Below are 13,710 nucleotides of genomic sequence, written 5' to 3' on the forward strand. Positions count from 1 at the left end.
CAGGTCCCTTCTCCTCATCTCTGCATCTGGAGAAGCAACCTGTGGAACAGCCAAGAATGGCAGCCCTGGCTCCCTACAGCATTCATTTTCAGGGCAAGATAAAGCATTTCCACTATTATGCCCCCCCCCTTTTTTTGAGGTGGGGTCTCACTCTGTTGCCTAGGCTGGAGTGCGGTGGCGCAATCATGGCTCACTGCAGCCTCGACCTTCTGGGGTCAAGTGATCCTCCCAATTAAGCCTCCAAATTTCTTTAAACAAAAAAATGCAAGAAAGGCAAAACAAGACACTTATCTGGGCTGAGAGGGTAAGAGAAGCTCTATCTTTGAGCTGAGACACAAAATGGAAAGAAGAGGCAGCAGCAGCGGCAGTAGCAGTTCTGCCTTTCCAAACCTTCCCCATCTGCTTTCAAGATATGCTGAAAGTCATGAATTGAAGTGTGGTTCCCACGGCTTTAGTCCTTGTATGAAGGTCCCTTTGCCAGAACTTACTTCCTTTCCAGCCCACATGGTTGACCTGGTGGTCCAGGCAGTTCTCAAGGGAACCACAGGATTCCATGTGATCTGGGATCCCAGTTTATGATCCCTCTTCTGGTCACGAGCTGAATTGGACCCAAATCTGCACCCTGAACTCCCCTCTTGCCAGATCCTGCCCAGTCAGTGCCCTCCCCTCAGACTGGGTGGGCAGCCTAGGCTTCCTGCTGAGATGGGACCCCCCCCCCCCGCCCTTCTTGATCTCACTCCCAGGAAAGACACTGAAGGAACAGAGGTGTGGACGCCACATACTGCGTTAGTTTCTCTTGCCTTGACACACCTGAGAAAGCTTGGTGTTTGAGCCCTACCTCCTCCCCAACCTTACTCCCACCCCCAAATCCCCTCCTGGAAATTGTCCCCGTTCTTATTTATGCCTATCCAAAGTCCACAGCCCATGACAGGCAGCCCTGGAGGCTGTTGCCCTGACCTGGCCTCCGGTCCCCCCCTGGGAAGCACGTGGCTCCTTTGCATGCCCACTCCTGATTGGCCAGCTCCCCACCAGGCTGCCAGAGCTCCTGAGACTTTTTTTTTTTTTTTTTTTTGAGACGGAGCCTCGCTCTGTTGCCCAGGCTGGAGTGCAGTGGTGCGATCTCGGCTCACTGCAACCTCCGCCTCCCAGGCTCAAGCAATTCTCCTGCCTCAGCCTCCTGAGTAGCTGGGATTACAGGCACACACCACCACGCCCGGCTAATTTTTGTATTTTTGCTACAGACGGGGTTTTGCCATCTGCTGGGACGGGACCCCCCTCTCTTCCTGATCTCACTCCTAGAAAAAACACTGAAGGAGCAGAGGTGTGGACGCCGCATACTGCGTAAGTTTCTCTTGCCTTGACACACCTGAGAAAGCTTGGTGTTTGAGCCCTACCTCCTCCCCACCTTACTCCCACCCCCAAATCCCCTCCTGGGAATTGTCCCGGTTCTTATTTATGCCTATCCAAAGTCCAAAGTCCACAGCCCATGAGGGGCAGCCCTGGTCAGGCTGGTCTTGAACTCCCGACCTCGTGATCTGCCCACCTCAGCCTCCCAAAGTGCTGGGATCACAGGTGTGAGCCACTGCACCTGGCCACTCCTGAGGCTTTTTAGTGCCTACCCTCAGTGACCTTCTGGTCACCTACGCTGGCTGCTGCAGAGTAACAGAGTCTACTGTCACCAGGGCCCTGGGACCAGATGACCCTTCATCTTTTTCATCCTTCCACCCACAAACCCCCTGGGCTGCTGCTGACACTTGACCATCCTTCCCCCTCACAAACGCAAATTCCGCATGGCCTGTGTAAATGGCAGGAACTTGTAAGAGGATTATTTGTCAGTGTAGGCATCTGACAAGATGACGGGAGGAACATTTTTTTTTTTTGAGACGGAGTCTCGCTCTGTCGCCCAGGCTGGAGTGCAGTGGCGCCATCTTGGCTCACTGCAAGCTCCGCCTCCCGGGTTCACGCCATTCTCCTGCCTCGGCCTCCCAAAGTGCTGGGATTACAAGCTTGAGCCACCGCGCCCGGCCAGGAGGAACATTTTTTGATGACAATGAAAGGCAGAAAGACAAGATGAAGAAAGCTGTTCAGAGACATAGGTCCCCCACAAGGAGATAACCAAGCATTGTTCTTCTTCAAACAAGACAGTCCCTACAGATCCAAGGCTAACCCAGCCCAGGGGCAGAGGAGGACACCATAAGTAATGAATGCAGGAAGGAACTACAAGACCGGAGGCAGCAGGGACACTCCCACAGGACATCCGCTAGAAACAGCAGGGAACAGGCCAGGCGCAGCGGCTCACACCTGTAATCCCAGCACTTTGGGAGGCCGAGGCCGGAGGATCACTTGAGGTCAGGAGTTTGAGACCAGCCTGGCCAAATGGCAAAACCCTGTCTGCACCAAAAAATACAAAAATTAGCCCGACGTGGTGGCGCATGCCTGTAGTCCCAGCTACTTGGGAGGCTGACGCTGGAGAATCGCCTGAACCTTGGAGGTGGAAGTTGCGGTGAGCTGGGATCACGCCACTGCACTTCAGCCTGGGCGACAGAGAGAGACTCCATCTCAAACAAAAACCAAAAAACAAAAACCAGCAGGGAATAGAAGCTGAAGTAGCCGGAAAACCGAGAGGAGGAGGACTTTGTCAGCATGAGAGGGAACAGACAGAGAGAAGGACCTGCTGTCCAAGGCCCAAAACTGAGATGCACATCTACTGGGGAACCTGCTCTGGGGCTTTGGGAGAACAGTCTGGTCTCTAGAGGCTCCCTATTCACCTTTAAGACCCAGGGCAGGCCAGGCGTGGTGGCTCACGCCTGTAATCCCAGCACTTTGGGAGGCTGAGGCAGGTGGATGACCTGAGGTCAGGAGTTCGAGACCAGCCTGGCCAACATGGCGAAACCCCATCTCTACTAAAAATACAAAAAAATTAGCCAGGCATGGTGGCACATGCCTGTAATCCCAGCACTTTGGGAGGCCAAGGCAGGTGGATCACTTGAGGTCAGGAGTTCGAGACCAGCCTGGCCAACATGATGAAACGCTGTCTCCCCTAAAAATACAAACATACCACCAGGCGTGGTGGCGGGCACCTGTAATCCCAGCTACCTGGGAGGCTGAGGCAGGAGAATTTCCTGAACCTGAGTGGCAAAGACTGCAGTGAGCCGAGATCGCGCCACTGCACTCCAGCCTGAGCAACAAGAGTGAGAATCCATCTTAAAAAACAACAAACAAAAAACAACAACAACAAAAAAAAACAGGACAGAGGAGAGCTAAGGTGGCCCAAAAGAGCTTCCGAATTTACTGAATGCCACCAAACTCTCACTTAAAAATGGTTAAAGTGGCAAATTTTTTTTTTTTTTTGAGACTGAGTTTTGCTATTTTTGCCCAGGCTGGAGTGCAATGGTGGAATCTGGGCTCACTGCAACCTCTGCCTCTCGGGTTCAAGTGATTCTCCTGCCTTAGCCTCCCGAGTAGCTAGGATTACAGGTGCATGCCACCGTACCCAGCTAATTTTGTATTTTTAGTAGAGATGGGGTTTCACCATATTGGCCAGGCTGGTCTCGATCTCCCAACGTCAGTTGATCCGCCTGCCTCAGCCTCCCAAAGTGCTGGGATTACAGGCGTGGGCCACTCGCCTGGGCCAAGGTGGCAAATTTTATGTTATGTATATTTTATACAATTTTAAAAGAAGGAAAAAAGTATAGTCACTTTGGAAAACAATCTGGCAGTTTCCCAAAAGGCTAAACATAGAATTACCGCACAATCCAGAAATTCTACTCCTAGGCACATACCCAAGAGAAGTGAAAACACATATCCACATGAAAACTTGTGCATGAACATTTATAGCAGCATTATCTATAATAACCAAAAAAGTGGAAACAACTCAAATACCCACCAACGGATGAGTGGATAATGACAATGAGATATATTGATACAATGAGATATCATTTAACCATAAAGAAGTGAGGCACTGACATACACTACAACATGGATGTATCTCACAAACATTACGCTAAGTGAAAGAAGCCAATCACAGAAGACCACGTATTGTCTGAATCTTTTCATGCAAATGACCAGAATACAGGCAAGCCCAGTGGCACAGAAAGTAGGGCAGTGGTTTATCTAGAAATGGAGAGGGATTGGGGGGAAATAGAAAGTGACTGCTAACACTTACAGGGTTTCCTTCTGGGGTGATAAAAATGTTCTGGAATTAGTGGCAATGGTTGCAAAACTTTGTGGATATACTAAAAAACATGAAATTGGGCCAGGCACAGTGGCTCATGCCTATAATCCCAGCACTTTGGGAGGCCGAGGCAGGTGGATCACCTGAGGTCAGGAGTTTGAGACCAGCCTGGCCAACATGGTGAAACCCCATCTCTACTAAAACTACAAAAAAAAAAACAACCAAAAAACAAAAAATTAGCCAGGCGTGGTGGTGGGCACCTGTAATCTTAGCTACTCAGGAGGCTGAGGCAGGAGAATCACTTGAACTGAGGAGGCAGAGGTTGCAGTGAGCCGAGAACGCACCATTGTACTCCAGCCTAGGCAACAAGAACGAAACTCTGTCTCAAAAAAAAAAAAAAAATCATGAAATTGTATACTTTGTTTTATTTTATTTTATTTTATTTTGAGACGGAGTCTCCCTCTCGTCACTCAGGCTACAGTGCAGTGGTGCGATCTTGGCTCACAGTAAGCTCTGCCTCCTGGGTTCATGCCATTCTCCTGCCTCAGCCTCCCAAGTAGCTGGGACTAAAGGCGCCCACCACCACACCTGGCTAATTTTGTTTTTGTATTTTTAGTAGAGATGGAGTTTCACCATGTTAGCCAGGATGGTCTCAATCTCCTGAACTCGTGATCCACCCGCCTTGGCCTCCCAAAATGCTGGGATTACAGGCATGAGCCACTGCATCTGGCTGAAATTGTATACTTTAAAGGGATGAATTTTATGGTATGTGAATTATGCCTCATTAAAAAACCAAACTGTTAAGAAAACCAGGAGTGGTCTGGGGAAATGCTTGGCCAAGGCTCCAGGCTCCAGGCTGGGCCATGCCTCACCTCTCTGGATGGGAACTCAGCACAGCTGATATCAACAAAGCTGAGTGTCCCATGTGTCACAGCTGATATCAACAAAGCTGAGTGTCCCATGTGTCAGGCATCACAGGGTCAGGGGGCTCCTGGCTCAGAGGGGAATGCGAGGGAGGGCAGTGGAGGGAAGAGAGTCCTGGCACAGGAAAGAGGGAACCAGGCTGCCGGCCCAGTGCCCAGCTGCTCCCCATCCCTCACACTCTGGTCCTGGAGCCCTTGGCCACATGCCCCATCCCAGGGACCGCCTAGTTGTGAGAGAAGCCCCCGTGGGAGAAGGCAGGGAGGTCGGGGGCACAGGCAGCAGCCTGGGGCAGGCAAGCCAGGGGGTTGACCTCACAGGCCCCAGCATCCTGGTCCCCTCGGAAGTGGATGGAGTCGGCAGAGTAGAAGGAGGGGTCTTCATCAAAGAAGTTGTAGGGTCGGAGGAAGAAGCCCATGCTGTTCCCCACAGTCACCGTGTTAGGAATGTCCTCTGCATGTGGGATATGCAGAAAACCAGCTGTCACCCAGGCCACCAAGTCCTAGCAGGGGAGAAGAAAGAGGATCACAAGGTCTGGCTTTGCTGAGGATGTGCCCTGCCTCCCACAGTGACCTTGCAGATAGGGAGTCAGCTCACCCACCTATATGTTCTCAGCTCCTCAGGAAAAATGTGAAATCATAAAGTTTCTTTCTTTTTTTTTTTTTTTTTGAGACAGAGTCTTGCTGTCACCTAGGCTGGAGTGCAGTGGTGTGATCTCGACTCATTGCAATCACCACCTCCTGGGTTCAAGCCTCAGGCACCCGAATAGCTGGAATTACAGGCACACGCCACCACGCTCTGCTCATTTTTGTATTTTTAGTAGAGATGGAGTTTCACCATGTTGGCCAGGCTGGTCTCAAACTCCTGAGCTCAAGATATCCACCTGCCTCAGCCTCCTAAAGTGCTAGGATTATAGGCATGAGCCACTGCACCCGGCCAAAGTTTCATTCTTAGTGGTTTCTGAAGATCCCTGAGGAATGTGGCTCCTGAGGCAGTGAAGTGGCTCATCCTGTGCCCCTGACTCCTCCCCTCCTCCACAGCTGCCTGCTCACCCCTCCGTGCAACTAACCTGCCCTGCAATGGTCTCATTGTTGATGAAGTCAGTGAAGTCCACAGTGGGTGTCCAAGGGTCGTTCAAATTGTAGATGCTGGTGCTACTAGGTTCCTCCTCCTTCCGCTGGGTTACCGCCAGTTGGTACCTACAGGAGTTTTTTATTAGACCTACAAGTTCATCAACTGTCCCACTGCCTGAAGCTGCACTGAAGAGTGAACACAAGGGGGAAATGAGCCCCAAAGTCTTGGAGTATTGAGCCTCTGTATAATTCTTTGTCCAGTTCTCTTTGCCTGTCTCTCTCTCTCCTCTGCAGAGTTCCCCCACTTGTCCACTGACCTGTACCTTAAACATCAACTGGCCCACCAGACTTCAGGTAGGAATGTTGCTCATCCATCCATCTGGATCAGAGCATGATGTTGAGCCTGGGCCTTGGAACCATACATGTGGACCTGTTTCCCATCCTAGGTCAAGTTCAGTATCTCAAATACCTAGATTTCAGGGAATCCTCTCTCAGATCTGTGTTCCCATCTCACTGTTTTTTTCCTCCAACCTTTAATGTGAACATTTTAGACATACAGAAAAGTTGGAAGAATTGTATAGTGAACATCCACATACTCAAGTCTAGCGTCAACCATTAACATTTTCCTAGATTTGCTTCAATGCCTCATATCTCAGCATTCCTCCACCCACCCATTAGGCTTTGAGTGGCTACAGATTATGGCCACAGGAATGTGTGTGTGTGTTTGTGTGTACCTGTGGGAGGTGGAGCAGTGTGGAGCCCTTCATACTTTCTACCTACCCCACTCCCTCCTGACCACCGACCACTCACCTCCCCCAGCTGAAGCCTCTCTCCATGGAGCTGTTCTGGGGCAGTGGCTCCCCAGAAAAGCTGCGCACCTGGATGCGGTAGCCCCGGGGGTGACCCCACTTGTTGCTGTGGTTGCTGGCCAGGTACAGGTAGCGAGGGGTGGCGCCTCCCATGGGGAAGGCGGCCTGCTCCTCCGTCTCCAGCAGCTTCCGGGTCACCTCCATCCTCTGCGTCTGGTGCTCAGGGCTCCAGGGCACAGCCATGGGGACAAAGGCCATATCCTCGGCCCATACCCAGTTCTGTAGTCCTGCTCAGGGTAGGATCAGGGAGGGCCTGTCATGCAATTGCCCCGGCCCCTCTGGACTCTGCCCCCACCTGGCTTCAGAGTGGGGGCCAAAGAGCAGCCCAGAACTGAGGGTTCCCCTGCTTCTCTTCCCTCTCCCCGAGCTAGTCCCAGTCCAGGAATTTGGAGGAGGTCTTTCTCCCTACTGTCTTCTCTGGTAATAATCCCAGATGCCTTGCGACTGGGCCTCCACCAATGTCCTCCCTCTGAGGGGCTGCACAGGAGGGTGTTTACCTGAGGTTGGAACAATCTCGTGGGCAATGGGCAGGGTGGCACTCCCTCTGACCTGAAGACTTCCCCTCACATGTGAAGCCCTGTGGCATTGCCAGGACTGCCTTATCATGAAAATAAGCCTCACATTGACTGAACCTGAGGGAGCTGTGTAGGCAGCATGCCGAGTGCCTTCTGTGTATTCATGCTTTCACTTTTACAACAATCTCAAAAAGGAGGAACTATCATTGTCTCCATTTTACAGATGGGACAACTGAGTCTTAGAGCATTCAATAATGTACCTTGGTTGGTCAGCAAGGACACACGGTTAATATCATGGCAGTGCTGGGGACCTGGGTCTTAGTCTGGCCTTACACTGCCCACACATCAGCACATAGAGGAAGACAGCATAGAGAGACACCACAACACAGGAACAGCAGACATGGGGACCAAGGGGAAGGAAAACCAGTACTGGGCCCGATGCTGCTGGGGCTTGGAGGTACCTTTTGCAGTTTGAAACTTGGCAGGGAGCAGGGAACGGGGCTTAAGACACAATCTGTTTCCTGAACTTTTGGAGTCTGAATGATTTTGGGTCCAACTAGGTCCCATATTAGGAGTCAAGTTAAGTGATCTGAGACAAGGAGCAATAAATCAAAACATGCTGGTACCTCCCTCTGCACCTTCCAAAGACCAGGAGAGAGGAAAGACTGATTCAGCAAACCCTTAGTTTCCTTTTGTAGATTCACTGCCCCTACTCCATATCCCAGTGTTTCCACCCTTAGGTGACAATTACAGACTAAGAGTTTTTTTTGTTTTGTTTTGTTTTTTGAGACAGAGTTTCGCTCTTGTTGCCCAGGCTGGAGTACAGTGGCATGATCTTGGCTCACTGCAACCTCTGCCTCCCAGGTTCAAGTGATTATTTTGCCTCAGCCTCTGAGTAGCTGGGATGACAGGTGCACACCAGCATGCCCAGCTAATTTTTGTATTTTTAATAGAGACGGGGTTTCGCCATGTTGGCCAGGCTGGTCTTGATCTCCTGACCTCAGGAGATCCACCTGCCTCAGTCTCCCAAACTGCTGGGATTACAGGCATGAGCCACTGTGCCCAGCCACAGACTAAGAGTTCTTTATGGTCCACGTGCACAAGTAGGCTCCTGTGGCTAATCACAACAATACCTAGTATTTCTCAAGGGCCCACTAGGTGTCAGGCACTGTTCCAAGTGTTTTAAAAGTTGTCATCATTTAATACAGACATAAAGATAGATGTGTGTGTATGGGTTGGTTGGAATATATGCTTAAATTTTCTAGCTAAGTCCATTGAGAGGGCCTAAAAGCAATGACATCCCAGTAACAAGGAGCACACTTGGTGCCCAGATATTGGTTTCTAAATACCATTCTCCAATAAAGTGAACCTGATCTCCTTGGAGACAAGGTTGATTCCAGGGTAGGAGCAGGGAAAATGCCAGATGAAATTGAAACATTTTTGGGTGCCAGAAAGTAAAGAAGTGCTCGAAAACGTGTGGAGGTATGTGAAAAGGACATAGGAACTAATCTGAAGGATCTCCCAATGGCCAAAGTTGGAAAAATGTAAGGAACAAAATAAATGAAGTACTGGGTTATAACCCTTAGAGTACAATAAAAAACCATGAGTCTATACAATTTGAATAAATAATTGAAAACAGAAATAAAAAGGAAGGACAACTCTTCCTTATGGAAAATTCCAATTAATAAATGGATACGGAATAAAGAAAAAATTTTAAGGTTAAAGAAAATGTGGTATATATACATAATGAAATACTATTCAGCCTTAAAAGAAGAAAATCTCATTGCAACAACATGGATGAACCTAGGGGACATTATGTTAATTAAATAAGTCAGATACAGCAGGACAATACTATATGATCTCACTTATATGTGGAATCTAAAAAAAAGTTGAACTCATAGCAGTAGGACATAGAATGGTGGTTATCAGGGCCTTAAGGAGGGTGGAGTTGGGGACATGTAGCTCAATGAATAAAAAATTTCAGAAGTTCAAGAGATCTATTGGACTGGGCATGGTGGCTCATGCCTGTAATCCCAGCACTTTGGGAGGCTGAGGAGGGAGGATCGCTTGAGCCCAGGAGTTCAAGACCAGCCTGGGAAACATAGCGAGATCCCCATCTCTTTAAAAAAAAATTAAAGGCCGGGCACGGTGGCTCACGCTTGTAATCCCAGCACTTTGGGAGGCCGAGGCAGGCGGATCACGAGGTCAGGAGATCGAGACCACGGTGAAACCCCGTCTCTACTAAAAATACAAAAAAAATTAGCCGGGCGTGGTGGTGGGCGCCTGTAGTCCCAGCTACTCGGAGAGGCTGAGGCAGGAGAATGGCGTGAACCCGGGAGGTGGAGCTTGCAGTGAGCCGAGATTGCGCCACTGCACTCCAGCCTGGGCGACAGAGCAAGACTCCGTCTCAAAAAAAAAAAAAAAAAAAAAAATTAAAATTAGCTGAGCATGGTGGCATGTGCCCATAGTCCCAGTGACTCAGGAGGCTGAAGTGGGAGGATTGCTTGAGCCCAGTAAGTTGAGGCTGCAGTGAGCTGTAATCACACCATTGCACTGCAGCCTGGGTGACAGAGTAAGACCCTGTTTCAAACAACAACAAAAACCCCAAAGAGATCTATTGTACAACATGGTGACTATAGTTAATAACAATATGTTATATATTCTTGGAAACTGCTAAGAGTAGATTTTAAGTGTTCTCACCACCAAAAAATTATAAGGGCTGAGCATGGTGGTTCACACCTGTAATCCCAGCATTTTGGGAGATCGAGGTGAGAGGATCACATGAGCCCACGGGTTGGAGATTGCAGTGAGCTATGATCACACGACCTCATTCCAGCCTGGGTGATAGAGTGAGACCCTGTCTCAAAAAAGAAAAAAGAAAAGATAAGAAAAAAAGAATGTAAACCATCTGAGAGCAAAAATGTTGTTTCTTTTGTTAAATTGCATAGTGGGGTGCTTGGCACAAGTGTGCATTCATACATTTTTGTTGCTTGCTTGAATAATGTTATGTGAAAAAACAGAAGTGGCGAAACGTAGGTACATTATGATAATATTTGAATATAGAAATCTAAATGCTTATATCAGTATATCATATTTATACATAGTATACAATATAATAAATTCTGTAATCACAGAGGTAATTTTTTAAAGCATGGAATACTTTTTTTTTTTTAGACAAAGTCTGGTTCTGCACGCAGGATGGAGTGCCATGGCTCAATCTCAGCTCAGTGCAACCTCTGACTCCCAGATTCAAGTGATTCTCCTGCCTCAGCCTCCTGAGTAGCTAGGATTACAGGCATACCCATGCCCAGCTAATTTTTGTATTTTTAGTACAGACAGGATTTCGCCATGTTGGCCAGGCTGGTTTTGAACTCCTGACCTCACGTGATCCGCCCGCCTCAGACTCCCAAAGTGTTGGGCTTACAGGCACAAGCTACCGCGCCCAGCCCAATGAAAAGTTTTAAAGCTAGGCATGGAGACTTCACCTCACCCCTCCAGCACCTTTGCTTCTGCCAGGATGCCTTACCTGCTACATCCAGGTCCACCTTGAAGTGGGCGCTGTGGGTGTGGACCGTGCCCAGGGTGTGCTCTGAAACTTTGTTCCCATACCTCTGGGCAGCACCGAAGGGGAATGCTGAGCTGATGTAGCCGGTGGTGTGGAGTCTGACTTCTATGGCCCCATTAGGGTGGAAGACCGTATCCCACACATAGTCATAGTTGAGCATAGTAGACACAGATCTGACGACCAGCACCGTTTCCGCAAGGCCCCCAAAGTAGTGGGAGTAGAGATCTGAGTGGTGTCGCCGCAGGGGGAGGCCCTGGTTCTGTTCAAATACACAAAAGGCATCACGTATTGTCTTGGCGGCCTGGGAATCAAAAAGGAAGTGCCAGTCCACGTAGGTGGCCAGGTAGGGGCAGTCCACCCCACGGGTCAGGGGCGTGGAGAAGTGGCCCAAGCCAAAGCCACTATCTATGTACCGGCTTCGTAGAGCAGAAGGAGAATTGCCTCCATAGATGGCCAAGGCCTCCTGGACGCTGACTTCATAGGCTACCCTCTCCCCTTGGAAGCGAACGTCAAAGATCCTTGGGCCACTGAATGCTCCAAGACCAAAGGAGAAAGTCCACAGTGAGGAGGCCACTCGACTTCCCCGGACACTGAAGCGGGGGCTCTGGGGATGGAACTGCAGAGGGGGAGCTGGACCCGGGGGCACAGGGAACTTCAGGGACCAGGACCCACCTGTGCCATTGTCTGGGATCAGCACCACATTCACCAGGCCAGCCTCAAACTGGGCCTCCAGCTGGGCCAGGCTGTCGTAGTAGCGGCCTTGATAGAACACCTTCTGGATGGTCCAGCGGGCAGGGTCCAGGGCCTTGTGGTTCACTAGCAGCTCCAAGCCCACGGGGTTCAGGAAGAACCCAGCCCCTGAGATGTTGTAGTAGAGGCCAAACCAGGTGGCCCGGTCCCCCGATTGCAAACCACGGGGAGCCGTGGTCATTGTCACCAGGTTCCGTCCCCGGCGCTTGTAGAAGCAACAGTGGTGGAGAAGCCCAGAAGCCTGGGGCAGCTCTCTGTCGAAGATCATCTGGTCTATGTCCAGGTACTCTCGGAACAACATGGGGCGTCGGTGATAGGGCAGGGGGCCTCCATGACGCTCCACAGTCACGTCCTGCATGTAGGAGGGGTGAGGCAGTGGCCCCACCACCAGCTCACTCACGTTGGGCTGGGGTTGCCTGCCAAACAAGACGATGGCCAGTGCCTCCCGGGCAGGTGGGGGGCTCCCCCTGTCCAAGTGAGCCAGGGCTGCAGCCTTGGGAGGCAGCTGCAGCTCCACTGAGAAGACACAGTTGTCCGAGGGCCGGGCCTGGGCTGCATCCACCAGCCCTGGCCCCAGCCGCTGGGTCAGAAAGTGCATCACAGCTGTCAGCTCCTCTCGGCTCAGGTCTGCAAACAGCTGGCTCTGGCCAGGGTGTGTCCACGGCTGGGCACTAGGAGATATGGTGGGGCAATGGGGAAGCTGGTTCAACTTACATTCCCTCTCACCTCCTTTCTCACTCCCAGCCCCATCTTCACCCATGCCTGTCACCAGAACACTAAACAGGGACAAAATAATGAAGACAGCCATAGCTGAAGCTCCTGGGTCGTCTTCAGGCTCTTGGTTCTGAATGCAGAATACAAAATAGACAATGATAAACAGAGAGAACCTGGGTGCAGGATGTTTCTCACAGCCTCTGGAGGGTCCTGGTCTCTGTGTGGTGCTGCCGGTCAAGAGGAATGATGGATATTGTGAAAAACCCCAAGGGCAGAGGGGTCAGGGGTGGAGCTAGAGGGGACTAGGAATCAGGTCGTGTTCAGGAGGTGGGGCAGAGTTAAACTTTGATTTTAAATGACCCACGTAAGCCTCTATCCTCCTGTTCCAAACCAAACAACGTACTCAGGATCAGGGTCAATGAACCAAGTAGGCAGAGAGGTGCGTTTTGGAGATAAGAGCTAGCAAGGTGCAAGAGGAAGTGGAGGGCGGTGACTGTCCTGCGGCTATCCTTTCTCTTCCCTCCAGGTGGAACTTTTCTCCTGGCTGCAAGGCTGCAAGGGAAAATCACCTGGCCACACCTCCACAGCCAGATTCCCTCCTTCCCTCCTCTAGCTTTTGATGTCCTCCAGGCTCTGCCTCCCACCACTCTCTCCTGCCTCCATCCATCCACCAGAATCCTAGCAGCAGCCTGAGGGAAGCCTGAGAGTAATGATGAGAAAGCAAAGCATCTAGTAGGGAACTGGGGGGCTGAAGGGCTGAGCCAGGTCAGCTTTGTGGAGGCCCCGAGCGCCCTAAGTCACTGCAGGGGAGTGTGCAGGGTGCAGAACAAGCTAGAAGCTGCCTGGTTCATTGGGGTGGGGGTGAGTGTGGGGGCAGGAACCAGAGTATAACCGAGACCTTCATGCCTCCCCTTGTACTGGACTGAGGGATAGGCCAGGGCAGAGGTCAGGTGGGGCTGGGAAAACTGGCTGTGGACTTATCTCAGGCCTGAAAATCCTTTTCCAAAATGGTGCCGACATGGAGAATGAAGCCACCACTGTCCTTCACAGCCAATGGCTGAGCAGCTTCTTTTCCAGGTGACAAACATGTGGAAAGCCACTGTCATTTGGGCAGCCAGGTCCTGAGGGG

The 13,710-nt window shown here is 50.7% G+C and overlaps 1 protein-coding gene across 1 annotated transcript; it reads right to left on the bottom strand.

Moving 5' to 3' along the window:
• Positions 1-5,321: 5,321 nt before the first annotated feature.
• On the bottom strand, positions 5,322-12,675 carry LOC115833595 (membrane primary amine oxidase-like). The gene is made up of 4 exons (XM_030808079.1): positions 11,079-12,675; positions 6,979-7,264; positions 6,165-6,294; positions 5,322-5,597 (listed from the first exon to the last, which is right to left on the bottom strand). The coding sequence occupies exons 1-4, from the start codon at positions 12,673-12,675 to the stop codon at positions 5,322-5,324; spliced, it is 2,289 nt and encodes a 762-aa protein (XP_030663939.1).
• Positions 12,676-13,710: the final 1,035 nt, after the last annotated feature.

Source organism: Nomascus leucogenys, unplaced genomic scaffold (genome assembly GCF_006542625.1).
Source record: "Nomascus leucogenys isolate Asia unplaced genomic scaffold, Asia_NLE_v1 Super-Scaffold_285, whole genome shotgun sequence".
NCBI classification, from domain to species: domain Eukaryota; kingdom Metazoa; phylum Chordata; class Mammalia; order Primates; family Hylobatidae; genus Nomascus; species Nomascus leucogenys.